This window comes from Biomphalaria glabrata, chromosome 3, assembly GCF_947242115.1.
Source record: "Biomphalaria glabrata chromosome 3, xgBioGlab47.1, whole genome shotgun sequence".
In the NCBI taxonomy this organism is placed as follows: domain Eukaryota; kingdom Metazoa; phylum Mollusca; class Gastropoda; family Planorbidae; genus Biomphalaria; species Biomphalaria glabrata.
Genome location: NC_074713.1, coordinates 54,250,133 through 54,269,760, shown reverse-complemented (window position 1 = coordinate 54,269,760; position 19,628 = coordinate 54,250,133). Strand labels below are relative to the sequence as shown.

The 19,628-nt window shown below is 39.7% G+C and overlaps 2 protein-coding genes across 3 annotated transcripts; one reads left to right on the top strand and one right to left on the bottom strand.

The window, feature by feature from the left end:
• Positions 1-232: 232 nt before the first annotated feature.
• On the top strand, positions 233-14,417 carry LOC129924968 (zinc finger protein 271-like). 2 transcript variants are annotated; one of them, XM_056022686.1, is made up of 3 exons: positions 233-542; positions 7,162-7,253; positions 7,853-14,417. In XM_056022686.1, exon 3 carries the CDS (start codon positions 7,910-7,912, stop codon positions 9,821-9,823), a length of 1,914 nt encoding a protein of 637 aa, XP_055878661.1. In that variant the 5' UTR covers positions 233-542; positions 7,162-7,253; positions 7,853-7,909; the 3' UTR covers positions 9,824-14,417. The 2 variants fall into 2 exon arrangements, with proteins under 2 accessions (XP_055878661.1, XP_055878660.1); XM_056022685.1 differs by having other exon boundaries at positions 249-348.
• A 1,461-nt stretch (positions 14,418-15,878) lies between these two features.
• On the bottom strand, positions 15,879-17,087 carry LOC106070786 (cytochrome P450 2U1-like). Its single transcript, XM_056022693.1, has one exon. It carries the CDS (start codon positions 17,067-17,069, stop codon positions 15,912-15,914), a length of 1,158 nt encoding a protein of 385 aa, XP_055878668.1. The 5' UTR covers positions 17,070-17,087; the 3' UTR covers positions 15,879-15,911.
• Between the last annotated feature and the right edge of the window lie 2,541 nt (positions 17,088-19,628).

Here is a 19,628-nt window from a genome sequence, read left to right as displayed (position 1 = left end):
CTAGTGACTCGAACAAAAACATTGGTCACAAATTTCGCTATTTGCCGGCCCTGAATAGATAGATCTTAATGAATGAATCTTAATTCGATTTCAACAGATCTAGATAGATCCAAATAAATGTAGATCTATCTCCCGGTTATTTATATATAAAATCCATGATTAATTAAATCTAGATCTATATAGTTTAAAGGCAACTCTCTCCCCTTTAAAAAAAAATTATCAGAGTAATCTTTCTTTCTAGTGACTTGTTTTGTGGTGAATAGTGGATACAGATCTAGTCTAGATCTTTAGACTAAAAAAAATAGATCTAGAACTAATGATAATGATTAGATCTAGTTTAGATTCTAGGTAGATTTTCTTACCTATCCTTTATCTAAACCTAGATCCAAATAAATCTACATTCTGTATATAATTAATATCCAGGCATTAGCCTCAATAGTGTTCCAAAATTGAAAAGAGCTGACAACTTTAATTATTCACCATTCAATGACCTCTTTTAATATCATTATCAGTCTTATCAAGGTGGATCCCTAGCCACATAGGTATAAATGATATAGGAAAAAAAATACCTTTTTTAAAAAACAAAGCGTATACAAAGTGTAATTGTATCAATTAGTTTGGATCAGTCATGTAATAAATTTGTAATAGATCTAGACCAGTGATTCCCAAAGTGGTCCATATAGACCCCCAGGGGTCTACGAAGACTTCCAAGGGGTCTACGAAAGGGAAAACATACATTGGGGGTCTATGAGATTCCACGGGGGTCTACGATAATAGATTTCATTTAAGCAGGTCGTGACTCTAATTTTAACATCAAATTATTGTAATTTTTTCATACACTAATATATGATTTGTACCCGAGTTAGTCCTTTAAATATTGTTGCGAATCTCACTATCCAGGCTCTCTGCAAACTGCACCATACACCACCAACTTAAAGAACTTGACAAGTCAGGGCTCCAAAATAACGTAAAGGTTTAATGTCCATAAATAACAGCCAATACTGTACAATTGGCAGCACGTAGAACAGTACAAATAGCTCTGCGATAACAAATATCTCTCCGATAACACCGTTCCGCCGTATCAAGTCTTGCACTGGCCTCTCCGTCTCGTTCCGGGCTTGCACTGGGTTCAACAGTTCGGGACTGACTTCACACACTTGGGCTCGATGTGTCGGACTCGATCACAGACCAAGATCAAGACGCCGGTCGTCTCAACTGTACTTGACAGTACTCCGCACTGAACCGTCGTAATGCTCCGTACAGAACCACACAGTTGAACTGTGCTGTAGTCGACCGTGTTCTGAACTCCTGTCGTGAACCCGCTTTCTGAACCGTCTTGACTGCGACACCTCCGCTCTTTATATAGGGTCCCTACTGGCCTTCTAGAACCGGACAGAACGCCGCTCGACGTTTCTAGGTGGTCAGATGACTACAATTCTCGGGACGCTAGTGAGCTCTATTCACGACGGCGATTCTTCCCGAACCCTCTTGTTGACATTCGTCTCGGCCGATCGTCGTAACTCGTCACGGTTGACCGCTCGTCTAGCGCTGGCCTGGGGCGATTTGCGTCGGCTGACTACACACACACCACTACCCCCATCTGTGCCACCACCAGGTTTATAACACTGCCCCCTCCTTAGATCTGTCCGTCCTGGGCAGATTCAACCTCATGACATTGGCTGTGAAATTTCATCGCTGTAGGTGGGGGTCGATCGGTGGCAGTTGGCTTGCGTCTTGAGCTTAATGGAGCCATCCATGTTGTAGTCAGCAATGGTCGCTTCCTTCTTCTCCTCCAGTTTGCCTTGACCTGGTTGCCTCGCCGTCGTGCTTTCATCGCCATCCACGTGGAACTCAGAAAACGTTTTCTTCTTCTCCTCCAGTTAGCCTTCATCTGGTTGCATCGACCTCGTGATCGCATGGTCATCCATATTGCACTCAGCAAAAGTAACCTTCTTCTTTTCCGCCAGTTGATCGTCCTCTTGTTGCAGTGACGTTGTGGTTGCATCGCTCTCTTGTCGTTCGGTACTGAGGGCAGCCACTTGACACATGGAGAGGTATAGGATGTAAGGGCTGGGGATACCAAGATCGTTGGCAAAAGAGGTGGCTTCATAGGGCTTTGCGAAGAAGGACTGGGATGGGCTTCAAATCCACAGGGCGGGGAATTGTGGTACAGGTCATCATCTTCAGCCTTGTCTGGAGGGCATGCTCGTGGGGCAGGTTGGTAACACTCCACTTCACCTTCGGTCTCTGGCTCCATTTGGATTTCTTCACCACAATCAGGACCTCTCTCTCTCGTCTCAGCAGCGGACCAATCGTCTGTTGGTTTCAGACGTTGTCGATGGCTTTCATCGTGCAAATTTCCATCAACTTCAACGTCAGGCTTCCTTGGATTCTCTTGGCCACCATCAGGGCTTCCCTCTCCAGTCTTGGCAGCTGGACCAACGTCTGTTGGGTTCAAACCTTGATGGTATCTCTCGACTTGCATATGTCTTTCAACGGCTTCGTCAGGTTTCAATGGGTTCTCATGATCACCACCAAGGCTCCTCTCACTGGTTTTAGCATCTGAACGAACGTCTGTATTGATGATTCTCTCCTCCACGTCAGGTATGCGTTGGTTCATGGCGGCTATCTTGGTGTTCATGGCATCTATCTTGGAATTGATGTTTCCTAGCATTGAGCTCAAGAGCTCCTCCATATCTGGTTCTACGTCAAAAAGATACGTGTCTGGATCTTCCTCTTCTTCCACTATGTCTTCCCGGAGGCGTGCCTGTAATGTTTCTTTAATTCCACTTGTCTTCAGCCCTCGATCGCGTAGCTCTCGCTTCAGTTCTTTCACTTCGAGTTCGTACAGCAGTTTCAGACGAGCCATAGTAGATCCGTTCCAATCCGATTCGATCCGATCCCACTTCTGACACCAGTGTTGCGAATCTCACTATCCAGGCTCTCTGCAAACTGCACCATACACCACCAACTTAAAGAACTTGACAAGTCAGGGCTCCAAAATAACGTAAAGGTTTAATGTCCATAAATAACAGCCAATACTGTACAATTGGCAGCACGTAGAACAGTACAAATAGCTCTGCGATAACAAATATCTCTCCGATAACACCGTTCCGCCGTATCAAGTCTTGCACTGGCCTCTCCGTCTCGTTCCGGGCTTGCACTGGGTTCAACAGTTCGGGACTGACTTCACACACTTGGGCTCGATGTGTCGGACTCGATCACAGACCAAGATCAAGACGCCGGTCGTCTCAACTGTACTTGACAGTACTCCGCACTGAACCGTCGTAATGCTCCGTACAGAACCACACAGTTGAACTGTGCTGTAGTCGACCGTGTTCTGAACTCCTGTCGTGAACCCGCTTTCTGAACCGTCTTGACTGCGACACCTCCGCTCTTTATATAGGGTCCCTACTGGCCTTCTAGAACCGGACAGAACGCCGCTCGACGTTTCTAGGTGGTCAGATGACTACAATTCTCGGGACGCTAGTGAGCTCTGTTCACGACGGCGATTCTTCCCGAACCCTCTTGTTGACATTCGTCTCGGCCGATCGTCGTAACTCGTCACGGTTGACCGCTCGTCTAGCGCTGGCCTGGGGCGATTTGCGTCGGCTGACTACACACACACCACTACCCCCATCTGTGCCACCACCAGGTTTATAACACTGCCCCCTCCTTAGATCTGTCCGTCCTGGGCAGATTCAACCTCATGACATTGGCTGTGAAATTTCATCGCTGTAGGTGGGGGTCGATCGGTGGCAGTTGGCTTGCGTCTTGAGCTTAATGGAGCCATCCATGTTGTAGTCAGCAATGGTCGCTTCCTTCTTCTCCTCCAGTTTGCCTTGACCTGGTTGCCTCGCCGTCGTGCTTTCATCGCCATCCACGTGGAACTCAGAAAACGTTTTCTTCTTCTCCTCCAGTTAGCCTTCATCTGGTTGCATCGACCTCGTGATCGCATGGTCATCCATATTGCACTCAGCAAAAGTAACCTTCTTCTTTTCCGCCAGTTGATCGTCCTCTTGTTGCAGTGACGTTGTGGTTGCATCGCTCTCTTGTCGTTCGGTACTGAGGGCAGCCACTTGACACATGGAGAGGTATAGGATGTAAGGGCTGGGGATACCAAGATCGTTGGCAAAAGAGGTGGCTTCATAGGGCTTTGCGAAGAAGGACTGGGATGGGCTTCAAATCCACAGGGCGGGGAATTGTGGTACAGGTCATCATCTTCAGCCTTGTCTGGAGGGCATGCTCGTGGGGCAGGTTGGTAACACTCCACTTCACCTTCGGTCTCTGGCTCCATTTGGATTTCTTCACCACAATCAGGACCTCTCTCTCTCGTCTCAGCAGCGGACCAATCGTCTGTTGGTTTCAGACGTTGTCGATGGCTTTCATCGTGCAAATTTCCATCAACTTCAACGTCAGGCTTCCTTGGATTCTCTTGGCCACCATCAGGGCTTCCCTCTCCAGTCTTGGCAGCTGGACCAACGTCTGTTGGGTTCAAACCTTGATGGTATCTCTCGACTTGCATATGTCTTTCAACGGCTTCGTCAGGTTTCAATGGGTTCTCATGATCACCACCAAGGCTCCTCTCACTGGTTTTAGCATCTGAACGAACGTCTGTATTGATGATTCTCTCCTCCACGTCAGGTATGCGTTGGTTCATGGCGGCTATCTTGGTGTTCATGGCATCTATCTTGGAATTGATGTTTCCTAGCATTGAGCTCAAGAGCTCCTCCATATCTGGTTCTACGTCAAAAAGATACGTGTCTGGATCTTCCTCTTCTTCCACTATGTCTTCCCGGAGGCGTGCCTGTAATGTTTCTTTAATTCCACTTGTCTTCAGCCCTCGATCGCGTAGCTCTCGCTTCAGTTCTTTCACTTCGAGTTCGTACAGCAGTTTCAGACGAGCCATAGTAGATCCGTTCCAATCCGATTCGATCCGATCCCACTTCTGACACCAGTGTTGCGAATCTCACTATCCAGGCTCTCTGCAAACTGCACCATACACCACCAACTTAAAGAACTTGACAAGTCAGGGCTCCAAAATAACGTAAAGGTTTAATGTCCATAAATAACAGCCAATACTGTACAATTGGCAGCACGTAGAACAGTACAAATAGCTCTGCGATAACAAATATCTCTCCGATAACACCGTTCCGCCGTATCAAGTCTTGCACTGGCCTCTCCGTCTCGTTCCGGGCTTGCACTGGGTTCAACAGTTCGGGACTGACTTCACACACTTGGGCTCGATGTGTCGGACTCGATCACAGACCAAGATCAAGACGCCGGTCGTCTCAACTGTACTTGACAGTACTCCGCACTGAACCGTCGTAATGCTCCGTACAGAACCACACAGTTGAACTGTGCTGTAGTCGACCGTGTTCTGAACTCCTGTCGTGAACCCGCTTTCTGAACCGTCTTGACTGCGACACCTCCGCTCTTTATATAGGGTCCCTACTGGCCTTCTAGAACCGGACAGAACGCCGCTCAACGTTTCTAGGTGGTCAGATGACTACAATTCTCGGGACGCTAGTGAGCTCTGTTCACGACGGCGATTCTTCCCGAACCCTCTTGTTGACATTCGTCTCGGCCGATCGTCGTAACTCGTCACGGTTGACCGCTCGTCTAGCGCTGGCCTGGGGCGATTTGCGTCGGCTGACTACACACACACCACTACCCCCATCTGTGCCACCACCAGGTTTATAACAATATTTATCCGGCTTTTCAAACGAAATATTGTTGTATCTAATTTAAATACTTATTTAACTAGCTTCATTTTATCGACATGCAACCAATGTTTAAAAAAAATTGTAGACTGTACAGAGCTGATTATTTAAAATTGGTATTTATTCCTTCCTTGTAATACTAGTGGTTGCCATAAGTGCCTTTTTATACCGATTTGAAATCAATTATGCTGGAGGATCATTTGAGACAATGCCTGCACCCTGACAAAATACATGAAGATTTGAAAAACGTTCCAACACTCAAAGATCAGAATAGACCCATAACATCTCTCTTCTACAACATATAGAGAAGATAATAGTTTGTGAGCATCTTACAAAATTCTTTATAGCAAAAAAAGAAAAATGCTAAAGGTACAACATTGGTTTTACCCTCCGTTGTAGTTTAAAAAAACTGTTTTACACAAATCTACATCTGATATTATTAAACGAATTTCTTTAAGCAACAATACAGTTCAAGGTCACATCTGTGGCATGAGTTATAAAATTAAAAGCTTCTTTTGTAATTCTTTCCAAACGACATATATACAGTTTAGGATCAGCGGCGAACAGGCTCTGACAGGGTGTAGCCCTGTGTGCTGCAAACTGCCTAAAGGTCGCCGGCTCCTTATTTTTAACAGGGTTGACCCAAGAAACCTTTCCCATGTTCAGGTATAGCTGCAAGGCAGCACAGTTTGAATATTCAGTTTTCCTTCTGCTAGGTAGGCTGCAAGCCAAAGTTAATGAGACCTTCCTGCCCAAATCTGACTGGTTTAGGTGCTCACCTTCACCCCTTCTCCTGTTTGAAAACAGTTCTGCGCACCCAATATTTGAGCCACACGTGAAAGATCAAGACATACAAGAGAAACTGCTCTTTGCGAAAACTTTTACAATGATACATAAGGCTAATTAATTAATTCATTGATTACTATTTAATGTTTGAGGACTACAAATTCCTACATGAAACATAATATCCTAGCAACGGGCAACGGATAATAGATGTGCAAAAAAAAACATTTCCAATGGTGATTCCAGTAATAAATATAAATTGTTATTTTTAATTAGATTAAATTTGAATTTTGTCAATAAAAAAAAATAGACAGATCTCTATAACCCTATTTGTAGCTTTAAGTTATTTTTTCACTCTTTAACTCACTGCAGTTAATAATTTGTTTTAAAAATGTTTTGATGAATTTGCAAAAATTCAATACAAGTTAAGTAGGGGGTCTACCGAAAGCCAGAAAACATGCCAAGGGGTCTACGAGACAAAAAAGTTTGGGAACCACTGATCTAGACCAACAATAATAAATTGGTGCGATTATAATTTTTTTTTACCAAAAGTTTTGTTTAGCGCTATTTCATGCTTTTAGCTTTCTCAATACCCTATGATTCTATCTCTTATCTTTCATCCAAATAGTATAAACCCTTGATTTCTACTCCACAGCAGATGCTGCTCCCACAGTTTTGAAACTAACATCTTAGTCCTCAAATGGACTCTGTTTCCTTGTTATCTAAGTAATATGCCTACAACAGCTGGTAAGTTTGTCTACATTCCTTCAGAAATGTTATGTCCTAGCCCGAACGTCTGGCAGCATGGAAGTTGAAATGGCTGGCAGGGCTGGAACTCAGGACCATTCAGATGATAGTTCACACCACCAGGCAGCCTAAAGGATGGCTGCCTGGTTGTGCGGTTTGCGCCTGGACTGTCATTCAGATTTATTAATGGTCCCAGGTTGAAACCCTGCCCGCTGCCATCCCACTCATCTTGCGAAAGGTTTGGACTAGGAATTAAATTATCTTCAGCTCTGAAGGAACATCCGAAACATGTAAAATATTTTTACAAAATAGCGCACCAGCAAAAAACTGTCTGGAAAAAGTCATTTAATCATGTTCCACTAATTAAATTAACTATGCCCTTACTGAAAACTATCATTCTTTATATGCTCTTGATAATTTGATTCTAGACATAAAGAGGAGTGCAGTTTGGAATTAAACTCCCTAAAAATATTAGTTTCTTTTTTAGACCTGTGGTTGGTAAAACTTTACATTAACACACGAGTTAACTAAATTTTGAAAAGCTGCATTGGCTACCGTTATTTATCGTTATTGTTTTGTTTTTTTTCTTTTCCGTACAGAAGATGTGATGTCTCAAGAGAAGATAGCTGACACGAACCAGTAACTCTTAGATACAAATGGAAAACTTCACAACAGAACTAAGCTTTCCCAAAAATATGTCTAACTCAATACATAGCCAAGAAAATGTTTCTGTTGAAAAGATAGAATCTATGTGTGACTCAATGCATAGCCAAGAAAATCTTTCTGCTGAAAAGATAGAATCTATGTGTGACTTATTACATAGCCAAGAAAATCTTTCTGCTAAAAATACAGATGAACCTATCGACATCAAATCATTATCTTGTCACATTTGCAATGAACTATTCCAGGATATAGCTTACTTTCAGAAGCACATCCTGAATCACCATGAGGATAACGCTTTTCTATATCCTCCAACTCACGAAGAATTGCAACAGTTTTCTTTCTTAAAAGAGCACAACCTATTATACAGCCTAGAAAAACATTACATATGTCTCGTGTGTGGAAAGGTGTTTGTTAAGAAATCTCATTTACGTCGGCACAACGCCGTTCACACTGGAGAGAAACCCTACATTTGTCTTGTCTGTGGTCTAGGATTTGGTCAGAGGTCTTATCTCAGGCGTCACAGCCGTACCCATAGTGAGGATAGACCGTTTCAGTGTCAGATTTGTTGCAAAGGTTTCAAAAGAAAAGATGACATGCAGCGCCACCTTGTAGTTCATGGTAAAAATAAACCAATCATAATGTTTGAAATCAATGAAGAGGTTCAAAGCCAAGCTGACGATTGGTCCCTATCTTTTCAAAGTAATACAAAAATATTAAAATGTTTATTATGTAATTCAATTTTCGATCATTTTTCTGTGTTAAAAAAGCACATCGAAAGTCACTCAAAGTCAAAGCAACAGTCACTTTCTTGTCAGATATGTCATAAAACTTTCCCGAGGATGTATTACCTTATCCGACACAACTTTATTCACGCTGCAGAAAAACCATTCAAGTGTGACTCATGCGACAAAGCATTCCACTGCCGCACCAAACTCCAGCGGCACCAATTGATTCATGTTAAAAATGCAGAGGTCGACTGCAGCATTTGCTGTAAGGAATTTAAGAACATCTTTAACTTGAAAAAACACCTTGTTCAAATCCATGGACCTTCACACAAGTTTACGTGTGTTCATTGTAATAGACGTTTCTCACAGCTGTCCAGCTTGAGAGCTCATATTTTAACTTATACTAAAATTAAAAAGTTTCACTGTCTCATGTGCAACCGAACATTCTTTGATCTCAGGCGTTTAAAAGACCACATCAAAAGGTGTTATTCAGAGAAGAAGAATTTTAAATGTAGCTATTGCGACAAACATTTTTCCCGATTGACAAATTTGACTGAGCATGTGCTGGTTCACACAGGGGAGAGGCCCTACATCTGTGAGCTGTGCGGCAAAGGCTTCAGGAAAAACTCAACTCTGTATCGGCACATTAAAACACATTCAGGAGTTAAAGTTTTTAAATGTCCTGATTGTGAGAAAAGTTTTCTTGAAAAGTCGCAGCTGAAGCTGCATAGTGTTGTACACACCACCGAGAAGTTGTTCAAATGTGAGCAGTGCGGCAAAGCATTCAGACGAAACTACGACCTGCGTAAACATCATGTCGTTCACAGTAGCGACAAACCCTTCGTGTGTGAGTTTTGCAGTCTAGGGTTCAGGCGAAAGTCCAACTTGATAGAGCATGTGCGCATTCACACTAGGGAGAGGCCGTTTGTGTGCCACATATGCGATAAAAAGTTTACCAAGAGCTCTGCTCTAAAAAGTCATAACCTGTTTCACACTGGAGAGAAACCGTTCAAATGTAATCTGTGTGGTAATGGCTATAAAAGAAAATCGTCTCTACAGGAACATCTACAGGCGCATGTTGGAAAGAAACTGTACGCTTGCCATGTCTGTGATGAGGGATTTAGACGGAAGCCATTGCTGCTGGAACATCTAAAAATTCATTCTGACGAGTCTAATTCTTAATTGTACTTTTAAAAAAAGTATTTATTAGTTTTTCAACATTTCTCAAGACAATTGTGTTTATTTAATTTTTTTAAAAAGTTGATTGTTTTTTGTCATGTATTATATTTAAATATGCATTTTGCCGTAAAAGTTTTATTTGTTATTTTAAGGAAAGCAACTAAAGTAGTCTGTTCAGTCTGAAAACATGATGAGTTCAGCCAAGGACAAAAGTCCAAAATCTTTGTCACTTGATTCACTGGTTATACTTAAACTGCAGACGCTTATTCCTTTATAAAGCATTGTGTATCTGTGAAAGCATTGGCTTTAGGTACATGTTCCCCCTTCATCCAATCTAAAAATCTATTTGTTAATACTTTACCGCTCAGCCACCGCGCCCTTTGATGTACAATAATGTGATATTATTTTCACTTAAGTCAAGCTGTATTATGCAGTCCTGAATTGGAATGAACATTGACTGTTACTAAGACCACATACAAACAAAGCATCAGGATCATGTCCTCTGATGGTCGTTGAAGGCATCTGATCAACAGTCAAGTGCTGTTTGTGGAAAGAGGAGAAATGTAACAAAAGGCAAGAGTAGTTCCTCTTATTTACCTTAGATCATGAGCTTACCTGTCATATTGGTTGAAAACAATTATACCACAAACACTTAAAAACATATCTCAGCGCTAGCAATGTTAAAATGACATTGAAATCTTAATTTGAAGTTTTTATGTTTATATTTAAAACATCATCTGTTTCTGTGGCCCATCGTAAATGAGAGTGTCACGTCCTCAGCGCAAGAACCAACCGCCTTTACCTTTCTCCAACAAAGTCAGGTACGGTACCCATTAGAGTTGGGTGGATACAGGTGTGCCCTGAAGAGCCCAAAATTCATAATCTCAATCTTCACTAGGATTTTTACTTGAAACTCCTCGGTTTGGAAGTCAAAACGCTTTATCATTCATCCACTACGCCCCCATATTTATATTTACTATTTTTAAAAAAACTTGATTAAAATTTTATTAAGTAGTACAATTTTTTTTTTTATTAAGTAATAAAATATTTTTTCTGTCACACTTGTTGTCATAATTATAGTAGAAAAAGAATTAAAGTCTTGCTTAGCTTAAGTTTAAGGACTTAAGTGACCAGGGAATTTAGTTTATGGAGTATAATAATCAGAACATTAACTGACTGAAGGCTGGATATCAAAAGGCCAGGATTTGGTCATAACAAAGGTGCCCACATTATATGGCAATTGATCAGTATGGAATAAATAAAGAAATAATGGGAGCTCACTCTAAACTAGAGATTTACAGCAGCAAGGAATAACAAGAAAAACATTTCCATTATTTGTTACTCCCCCTGCCAACTTCAATTACACTTTACTTAATCTTGTAGAGCTAAACATTTAAGATAAAATAATGTAAATTCAAAAGTAAAATCTGAATACTTTTGTCATCAGTGTATATATAACAATGAGATGCCCTTGTACCTTAGCGAACTGATAACTTCATATGTCCCCCAGAGAGCCCTGCGCTCAATGGACTCAACGCTTTTAGTGGTGCCACGTTTCTCCCTCAAAAGCTACGGTCTGCGGGCTTTTTCAGTGCACGGACCAAAGGTTTGGAACTCACTTCCCATTGATCTCAGACAGACAACATGCTGCACCTCTTTTAAGAAGAACATTAAGACCTATCTGTTTAAAACTTTTTTAGATTAACTGTCATTTTAGCTGTCGTGTTTGTGTTTCTAATGTTATTACAGCGCCTTGAGCCTACATTTTGTTTGTTAACAGCGCTTTATAAATAAAATTTTTATTATAAATAAATAAATTATTATACTTCAGTACATTTCATGGTTATACATTAAAGTCAGTATTTAAATTTTGACTAACAAGTCAGGTCAGTACACTTCACTCCTTAGACTTCCCCCACCCTTAGAGAACTTTGTATTAAGTCATTATGCTTTGTATTTGTTGGTAAGGGTAATAACACCACTGTAACACTACCAACTTGTTTCATGTGTTAACTACAATGTTTAGTCTTATATAGATTATATTGAGGCTACCTGGCGTGAATAGAAGTGTTTTGGATGTAATTACCTTCTTTTCTGAAAGTCTGTCATTTAAAAAATAAGATTTTCTGATAGGTTCTTGCAGCTTCTTCAAATGAATATCATCATATTAAATTGTTTTGTTTGTTTGTTTTACATGTTTCGGATGTTCCTTCAGAGTTGAAGATAGTTTACTTCCTAGTCCAAACCTCCCGCAGGACGACGGGGGATGGGAGCAAGCAGAATTTGAACCCTGGACCATCGATAAATCTGAACGACAGTCCAGTGCGCAAACCGCATGACCAGGCAGCCATCCAAATTGTGTGTACTATTTACATCTAATAATGTAAGACACTTTATCCTGAATTTTAAACTAAATATAAACTTTCCACTGAATATAATACTCATTTTTAGTTGTGATGCATTTAAAACTGTCCAACTAAAATTTAACTTTTTTTTGTGTCTGTTTTTTTTTCTGTCAGAATGAAATACTTTTTTTTGCTACACCTAAAGGTTAAAAGCATCTACCATTATTAAGTCTGCCCTCAGGGCAAGACATTTTCTGCTAACCAATCGCTAACTTTTTTAGTCACTGGACACAATTAAAATTCTATCTCCAAAATCTATACAACGAATCATTCTGTAAAAGAAAAGAAAAAGCTTGTCATGTTTGAAGACCAACAGGTGAAAGTTTTTTTTAATTTATTCACATTAGAATTTATTATAATTGTACTGTTACATTTTGTAATACTGAGCTCTTGTGTAATTAACACATTTCCTCATGGATAATAAAGGTATTATTATTTTATTATTATTATTGTTAGAAACGAACGAGTATTCATTCTCTGGCGCTGCCAGGTTCGAGTTTTGTTAAAGAGAAACAAAATTCATTGTTCCTTTATCAGTTTCCACTAAGGAATTTTCTGGTAATGTGGCAGGTCTGCAGCAGTACCGCCCTCTGACAGGTAACGAGAACGTTCCGAGGTATGTTGAGGGCCTTGAGATCAGTTGTTATTATCCCCTCAGTTGATATTATTATTATTATTATATTGTTGTTTTACTCAGCAGTAATTACATCATAAGATATCTTATATGCTGAACTTGTGGAAGGAGTCAGACCCAAGGGCCGCCCAAGACTAACATATAGAGATGTCTGCAAGCGAGACATGAGAGCCTCAGGCATCAGTGAAAGCATGTGGGAAAACATAGCCAAAGACCGGAGTGCATGGAGACAGACTGTGCGTGCTGGGACAACCCTTGCTGAGAACAAAAGAATTGAAGCGGCTTTAATCAAGAGGGAAAAAAAGAAAGCTGCCCTGTCTGCTAGCCCTAAATCAGAGGCATACAAATGTACGAATTGTGGCAAAGTCTGCCGTTCTAGAATTGGCTTGATTAGCCACACCAGATTCTGCCCCGTCTCAAGATTAAGCCAAAACCAGTGACTCACTTGGGCGCATCCATTGCCTTTCGAGACAAAAGGAGCCATATATATATATATAATTACATCTGTATTAATTTAGACTCAATTTATATTTTGTATAATGGATAAATGAATTGTGTATCTACAATTTATATAATGCATTTAATAATGAAATTGTGAATATATATGATTGTGAATGTATTAATTTAGACTCTAAATATATAATGATGAATATATGTTTTTGCATGTATGGGCTATATATCAAGTATAAAGTGATACAATGATGAGTGTTGGACATGTTTTAATATAAATTCTATAATTTTGGATGTGTGGTGGCTGAGTGGTAAAGCACTTGACTTCTGAACCAGGAGTCCCGGGTTTGAATCCTGGTGTAAACTGGGATTTGAAACTTTTGGTTGCTGCTGAGTCCACCCAGCTCTAATGGGTACCTGACATTAGTTAGGTAAAAGTAAAGGCGGCTGGTTGCTGTGCTGGCCGCATGACACCCTCGTTAACTGTGGGCCATAGAAACACATGACCTTTACATCATCTGCCCCATGGATCGCAAGGTCTGAAAGGGGGACTTTACTATATTTAATGTATAAAATAATGATGAGTGCAAAACTAATTTGCTTTCATGTCAGTTGTAGTTCAGCATTAAAACAGACATCACCAAACCACTTTAGCAAAACACATCAGTGAAACACACATCAGCAAAACAGTTAAGCAAAACACGTCAGTGAAACACACATCAGCAAAACACATCAGTGAAACACACATCAGTGAAACACACATCAGCAAAACAGTTAAGCAAAACAGACATCAGTGAAACACAACAGCAAAACACATTATCGGAAAACATTAGCAAAACACACATCAGCAAAATAGGTGCCTTGTCCTTAACAAAGATAGCGTTACATGGCTTAAGGCAAGGTCAGTAACATGTATCAGTGTGCTTTGAGCCTTGTTGACTTGTAAGTGGACTACAGATACCTTAATCCCCCCCCCCTTTTTTTTTTAATGAAATAATATGCTATGACCTATTTGAATAATGAGATGTAAATTATATGTAAATATTGTATATTTATGTGTAATGATTTATTTACAAATATATTTACAGTTTTATTTTATTTGAACATATTAATTGTTTGATTCTTTAAAAAAAATATACATACATATATAAATATATATATATTTTTAATGTAAAAAAAAATAAAGTTTGTTCTCTCCCTTTAGTTTTCTGACACTTTTATTGTCCTTTATCAAAGATTTACAGCTAACAAATTTGGAACAAAATTATTTTTTAGAAATACAAAGCTTAAATGAGTGAGCACATTTACAGATGTATATCTCAATACTGTAAGCAACAAAATATAAATAATCAGTAATTCATTAATTAATTAGTTGATTTTTTAATTCATTAATGTTTCGTTGGTGAGAATGGGATGTGGGAGAAATAACATGTTCAATGTTTGTAAAAGACACTTATCTTCTTATCTTATATAATACAGACGATAGTTAAAAAATGAAGATGATTACGTCATACGCGTCATGCTTATAGTTATGAATATTACGAAGTTGGTTTTATCAAACTCATTCATGTCCTTTGAAGTGTCTTGCAATGAACCTTGTCAGAAGTCTTGTGTTTAAATCTTTCCATTTCTGACTGAAGCTGTTGCTTTGCATGAGCTAAGATAAAAAAAATATTCTAGTATTTCTTTAGTATTAATAACCGATTCTATCTTTTTTTTTTTTTCTTGTAGACCTCTCTCTTGTCCTGTCTCTTGAGTAGTTGGCAGTTTGGCCAAGTTTTTCGAACTGTTGATTGGCTGGTTTTGTTTCCCTGGGTGGCTATGCCAGTTTATTCTCATATCCTTTATGACTTATTTATGACTTATTTGTTAAATGGCACCCCGTTTTAACATTCACGTATAGATCTTCTAGACTTAGCACCGAAACGGCTGGAATTGAAAATACGGTGTAGGTATAATAATTCCAGTTTGTTTTTTTTAATGACCGGAAATGAGAAAACATTTCATGAAGGTTCTATCAAATAGGAAGACTAGTTTCGTGGCTAGAAACTAAGTGAGTTGGTTCTCTTCAAAAATATAACTATGGGTTAAGACTCGGGATTATGATTTGACCGAACGGACATAAGCTGAACATATCCAGGTCTCGTGCTGTAAACACGTGGTCTCTGAATCTTTCAACTTTTCTATTTAGGTGGAGTGATATTTAGTGTCGAGTTTACCGTGCTTGGTTTGCAACAGTATGGTTTCGTTTGGGTTCCTAATTTGGTGGTTGGGAATTTGAATAAAAGCACAAAACCGAAGGATTAGATGTGCAATACAAAATGGTCTTTTTCTGACCTAGTTCTGAAAGCGAGGCTTAAAGTGAACACAATAAGTGGGCCAGTGATCTCAACATTGGATTGGATATAAAAGTATGCCTTTGGTGTACAAACCACTTCTTAAAGTGTTCAATGCAATCATGATGAGCAGACGTGGCTTCAATCGTCTGCTAAAGTCGACTGTTAGAGCGGCCACTTTATTTTCGTCTCATGAATGTTGTTCAAAGCAATATAAACATAGCTACCATTTCTTCACTTCTTGGTCTAGAAATGTGAATCATATCTTACTGTTTTTTCTGTCTCTTCAGCATTCTCACTTTGTACGCGCCCGGTACAGCTACTATCCCGAAAATGTCTGTCATTTTTGGCGGGAAACCTTGAATTTCTGGTCTGAACGTATACCTCTGAAATAAGGAAGACAGATAAAGGAATAATTCCATTTTGGCGATGGATTCGCCAAGGCATAGACGTCTGCCTATAGAGAAAGGTATTAGTTCTTCAGGGTGGAGAAGGCAGCCATTGTTGTCGATGAATCTCTCTGGCCGGAAGTCTTTAGCGTCAACTCCCCAGATTTTTTCATCCAGCAGTACAGAGTCGAGGTTTGGGAGGATGCATGTACCTTTGGGGATGAAGAAGCCTCTCAGAGTTGTGTCCTCAGAGCACAGGTGAGGTGCACTCAAGGGGACAGTGCTGGCCAGGCGTTGGGTCTCCATGATGACCGCGTTGAGGTAAACGAGGTTCGTTTTATCCTGAATGTTCGGCAGCCTGTCTCCAAGAATGGCAGCGTCCAGCTCCTGGTGAATTTTGTCTTGAACACGCGGGTGATGCAGTGTGTACAGGATGCACCACAAGATGGTGCTGCTGGTCGTTTCCATGCCAGCTCCAAACATCTCCACAATGATCTTGACAAGGTCTTGGTCGTGCAGGAACGTCTGCTCCCCGGATTTCAACTTCCGGTTTTTCTCTTTCACGTAGGCCGCGATGAAGTTGTCAATGTTGTCCTCGTCGTAGTTGTCGTAACCTTTGTCCTTGACATATCTGACCCCTAATATCTCGTTCATTTCCTTGACGTAGTCCCTGACCTTCTTGGCGTTGAACAGATCACCTGGCAGGTACCTGAGGAAGGGCATGAAGTTTAGCAGGCTGGTCCCGCTCACGTGGGTGATGCTAATGTTCATGAGGGTGATGAGTTTCTGAAACACGGGGTCATCATAATCGAACCGTTGACCAAGCAGTATGGACAGTATGACGTTTGATATGCTCATGTTTGTGTCCACTCGAATGTCCACCGGCTGACCTCCGTAGCTATCGAGCAATTTCAGGAACAGGGCGATCTCTTCCTGCATCTTTTCGGCCATTATATTTTTACCCATCCCGAAAGTCCTCACGATGGACAAGGTGACGGATCGCTGCTCTCGCCAGCAGTCACCGGAAGCAGCCATTATGCCTCGATTTGGAAGACCAACAATCTGAAACAATAGTCACAGTGGATGAACACAAAGCATTGGTTCGTTTTCATTAACCCTTTCTCTCCCTAATTATTTACCACATTCTGGTGGAATCAACGTTGATATCGTCTGTTAGGAGAGAAAGAGTTAATGTTGTTTTTAAAAAGAAAATCACTTAATAGATGCCCCCAAAATTTTTACATGAAATATTTACGCCATTATCTCATGTCAAGATGTCGAATGTCAAAATGCAGGTGCTCTTAAACGAGAAACATCTTATTCTAAAACATTGTACAAACAGTGAAACAAATTAACAAATTAATTTAAATTATTTTTTTAAGATACAATGAAGTAAGGGACATAACTCAATAATTTAAAACATTCACTCCAAGGTCACTATAATTCCTTATAATATGCTACCATATCCAATCAAAAGTCTATGTTGGAGAAATTGCGATGCGCAGGTTTAAAAAAATTGGGGATTCCAGAGAGAAAGAGAGAGAGAGAGAGAAAAAAAGAGAGAGTGAGATAGAAATAGAGCGAGCCGTTAAATTTCATTGTTACAGATACACTACTTCACGGGCTAAAAAGTATGGGGGATTGTTAAAACGTGATCCATCTAAAGAAGAATTTTAAAAATAAAAGTAGGGGTAATCCGGCCATAATAAATAATAGAAATCAACGGGAGTAGCCGATGTGTTTCGTGTTCAAATCTCAACTAGAATTTATATTAAAAAAATAGAAGAAGATGGCCCTATTAAAAAAAAAAGCAAACAGAAAATACGCGTTTTTTCTCTTGCTAAATAACATGTTATCAGCAGAACATGCCGTTTTAATCATAAGGTTATTATAGTCATTTCAATAGCTGTTCTGTGATTCAAGCTTGTTATTTCTCTATATCAATTTCATAGACATAAATAAATGTAGACTGGCCGAAGGAAGTAACTTCATGTAACTTGAAAACATGTATATCTATTGTATTCGGATTTCCGAATTATGAAAAATTGTATAATCTTCATTCTTAGAGTTTAAACAAAACTACACTGCCTCCTTATTTACAATATATATAGGTGTGTGGCTGAAATAGATATGATTACTTAACTTTTATACTGCTCATAAATGCTGTATAATAAAGTACACAAAATTGCAAGTCACAAATTTTCGTTTCATAAAACTCTTTAATCGGCCAGTCTATATTTATTTATGTCTATGGTCAATTTATTAAGAACGATAACCACGAACTCTGTCAAGGGAGGTAATGAATACACAAGTTCTGACCTGGTCAACATAAAAGCTTGGTCGATCGGAAAACTGGTCCGCTTTTTTGACCAGCGCTTCTTTTATGACGTCATATCCGTTTAAGACGACCACCAGAGTGCTGCCTATATAAAAACTAGAAAGAAAAAGTCAATAATTATTTTTTTTTTACAATATGAACTTTGTATAGTGGATAAGTATTTTATTGATAATTGTACAATAAACTATGGGTGAATTGATTTAATCCATGTAGTTAGAAATTCTGGGTTGGTATTTTTTTTTTTGCTTAAACTATAAGCAAATGGTTTTAATACATATTTTAAAAAAAACTTTAGAAAAAAGTGAATTAACATTTAGTTAGTGGGCGTGGTGGCTGAGGGAGTAAGTGATTCGAACCCCTGTGAAGAGTGGGAGGTTTGAATTTATATGATTTTTTAGTCCAACCAACTCCAATGCGTACCTGACATTACATTAACTCCTTCTCTCCTAACTGACGATACCAGCGTTGATTCCACCAGAATGTGGTAAATAATTACGGAGGGAAAGAGTTAATTAGGCACAAGTAAAGGCGATCATTCATTGTGCCAGCTACGCTAACCATGGGCCACAGAATGGACCTCATTCACCAATCGTAAACAAACAACATTTAGCCACGTGGTTCTCTATATCTTCTATACAAATTACGCGATCCATAAAGGCTGTCACGTGATACTTTTTTGGTATTGTTTTATCAATATCATCACTTGGCTAAATGTTGCTTGTTTATGATTGGTGAATGAGGTCCATTAGCTCATTACATCATCTGCCCCAATTACATCGTTTAATTGAGTCAGCCAGGAGTTTAAAGTCACAGATTAACATGCATGACTAGAATGACCCAGCGACACGCATAGGACGAAATAATCTTCTTGTATTCTTGGCAGAATTTAAGTCATTGGTTAATATGGATGACTAATTGCATGACGCGTAGGACGTAATCTTCTTTTTTTTTTTTTATTTTTTTTTTTTTTAAGTAACGTCTGTATTATATAAGATAAGATAAACGTCTGTATTTAATAAGAAAAAAAAAGTATCGTCTGCTACCAAATTTTGGTTATTTCCATAAGTTTTTACCCCTAGATCTAAGTTCTTATCAATCATGTCTATGACTTCTAGATATAGGCCTATGTTTGCTTGAGTAGGGGGGGGGGGGGGAAAGCACTTGGCTATATAACTGAGGGGGGACTTTATTTTCGATATGAACTAGGAATTCTAGATATGAGATTCGGCTCGATCTGAAGTTCCTGAACTACATTA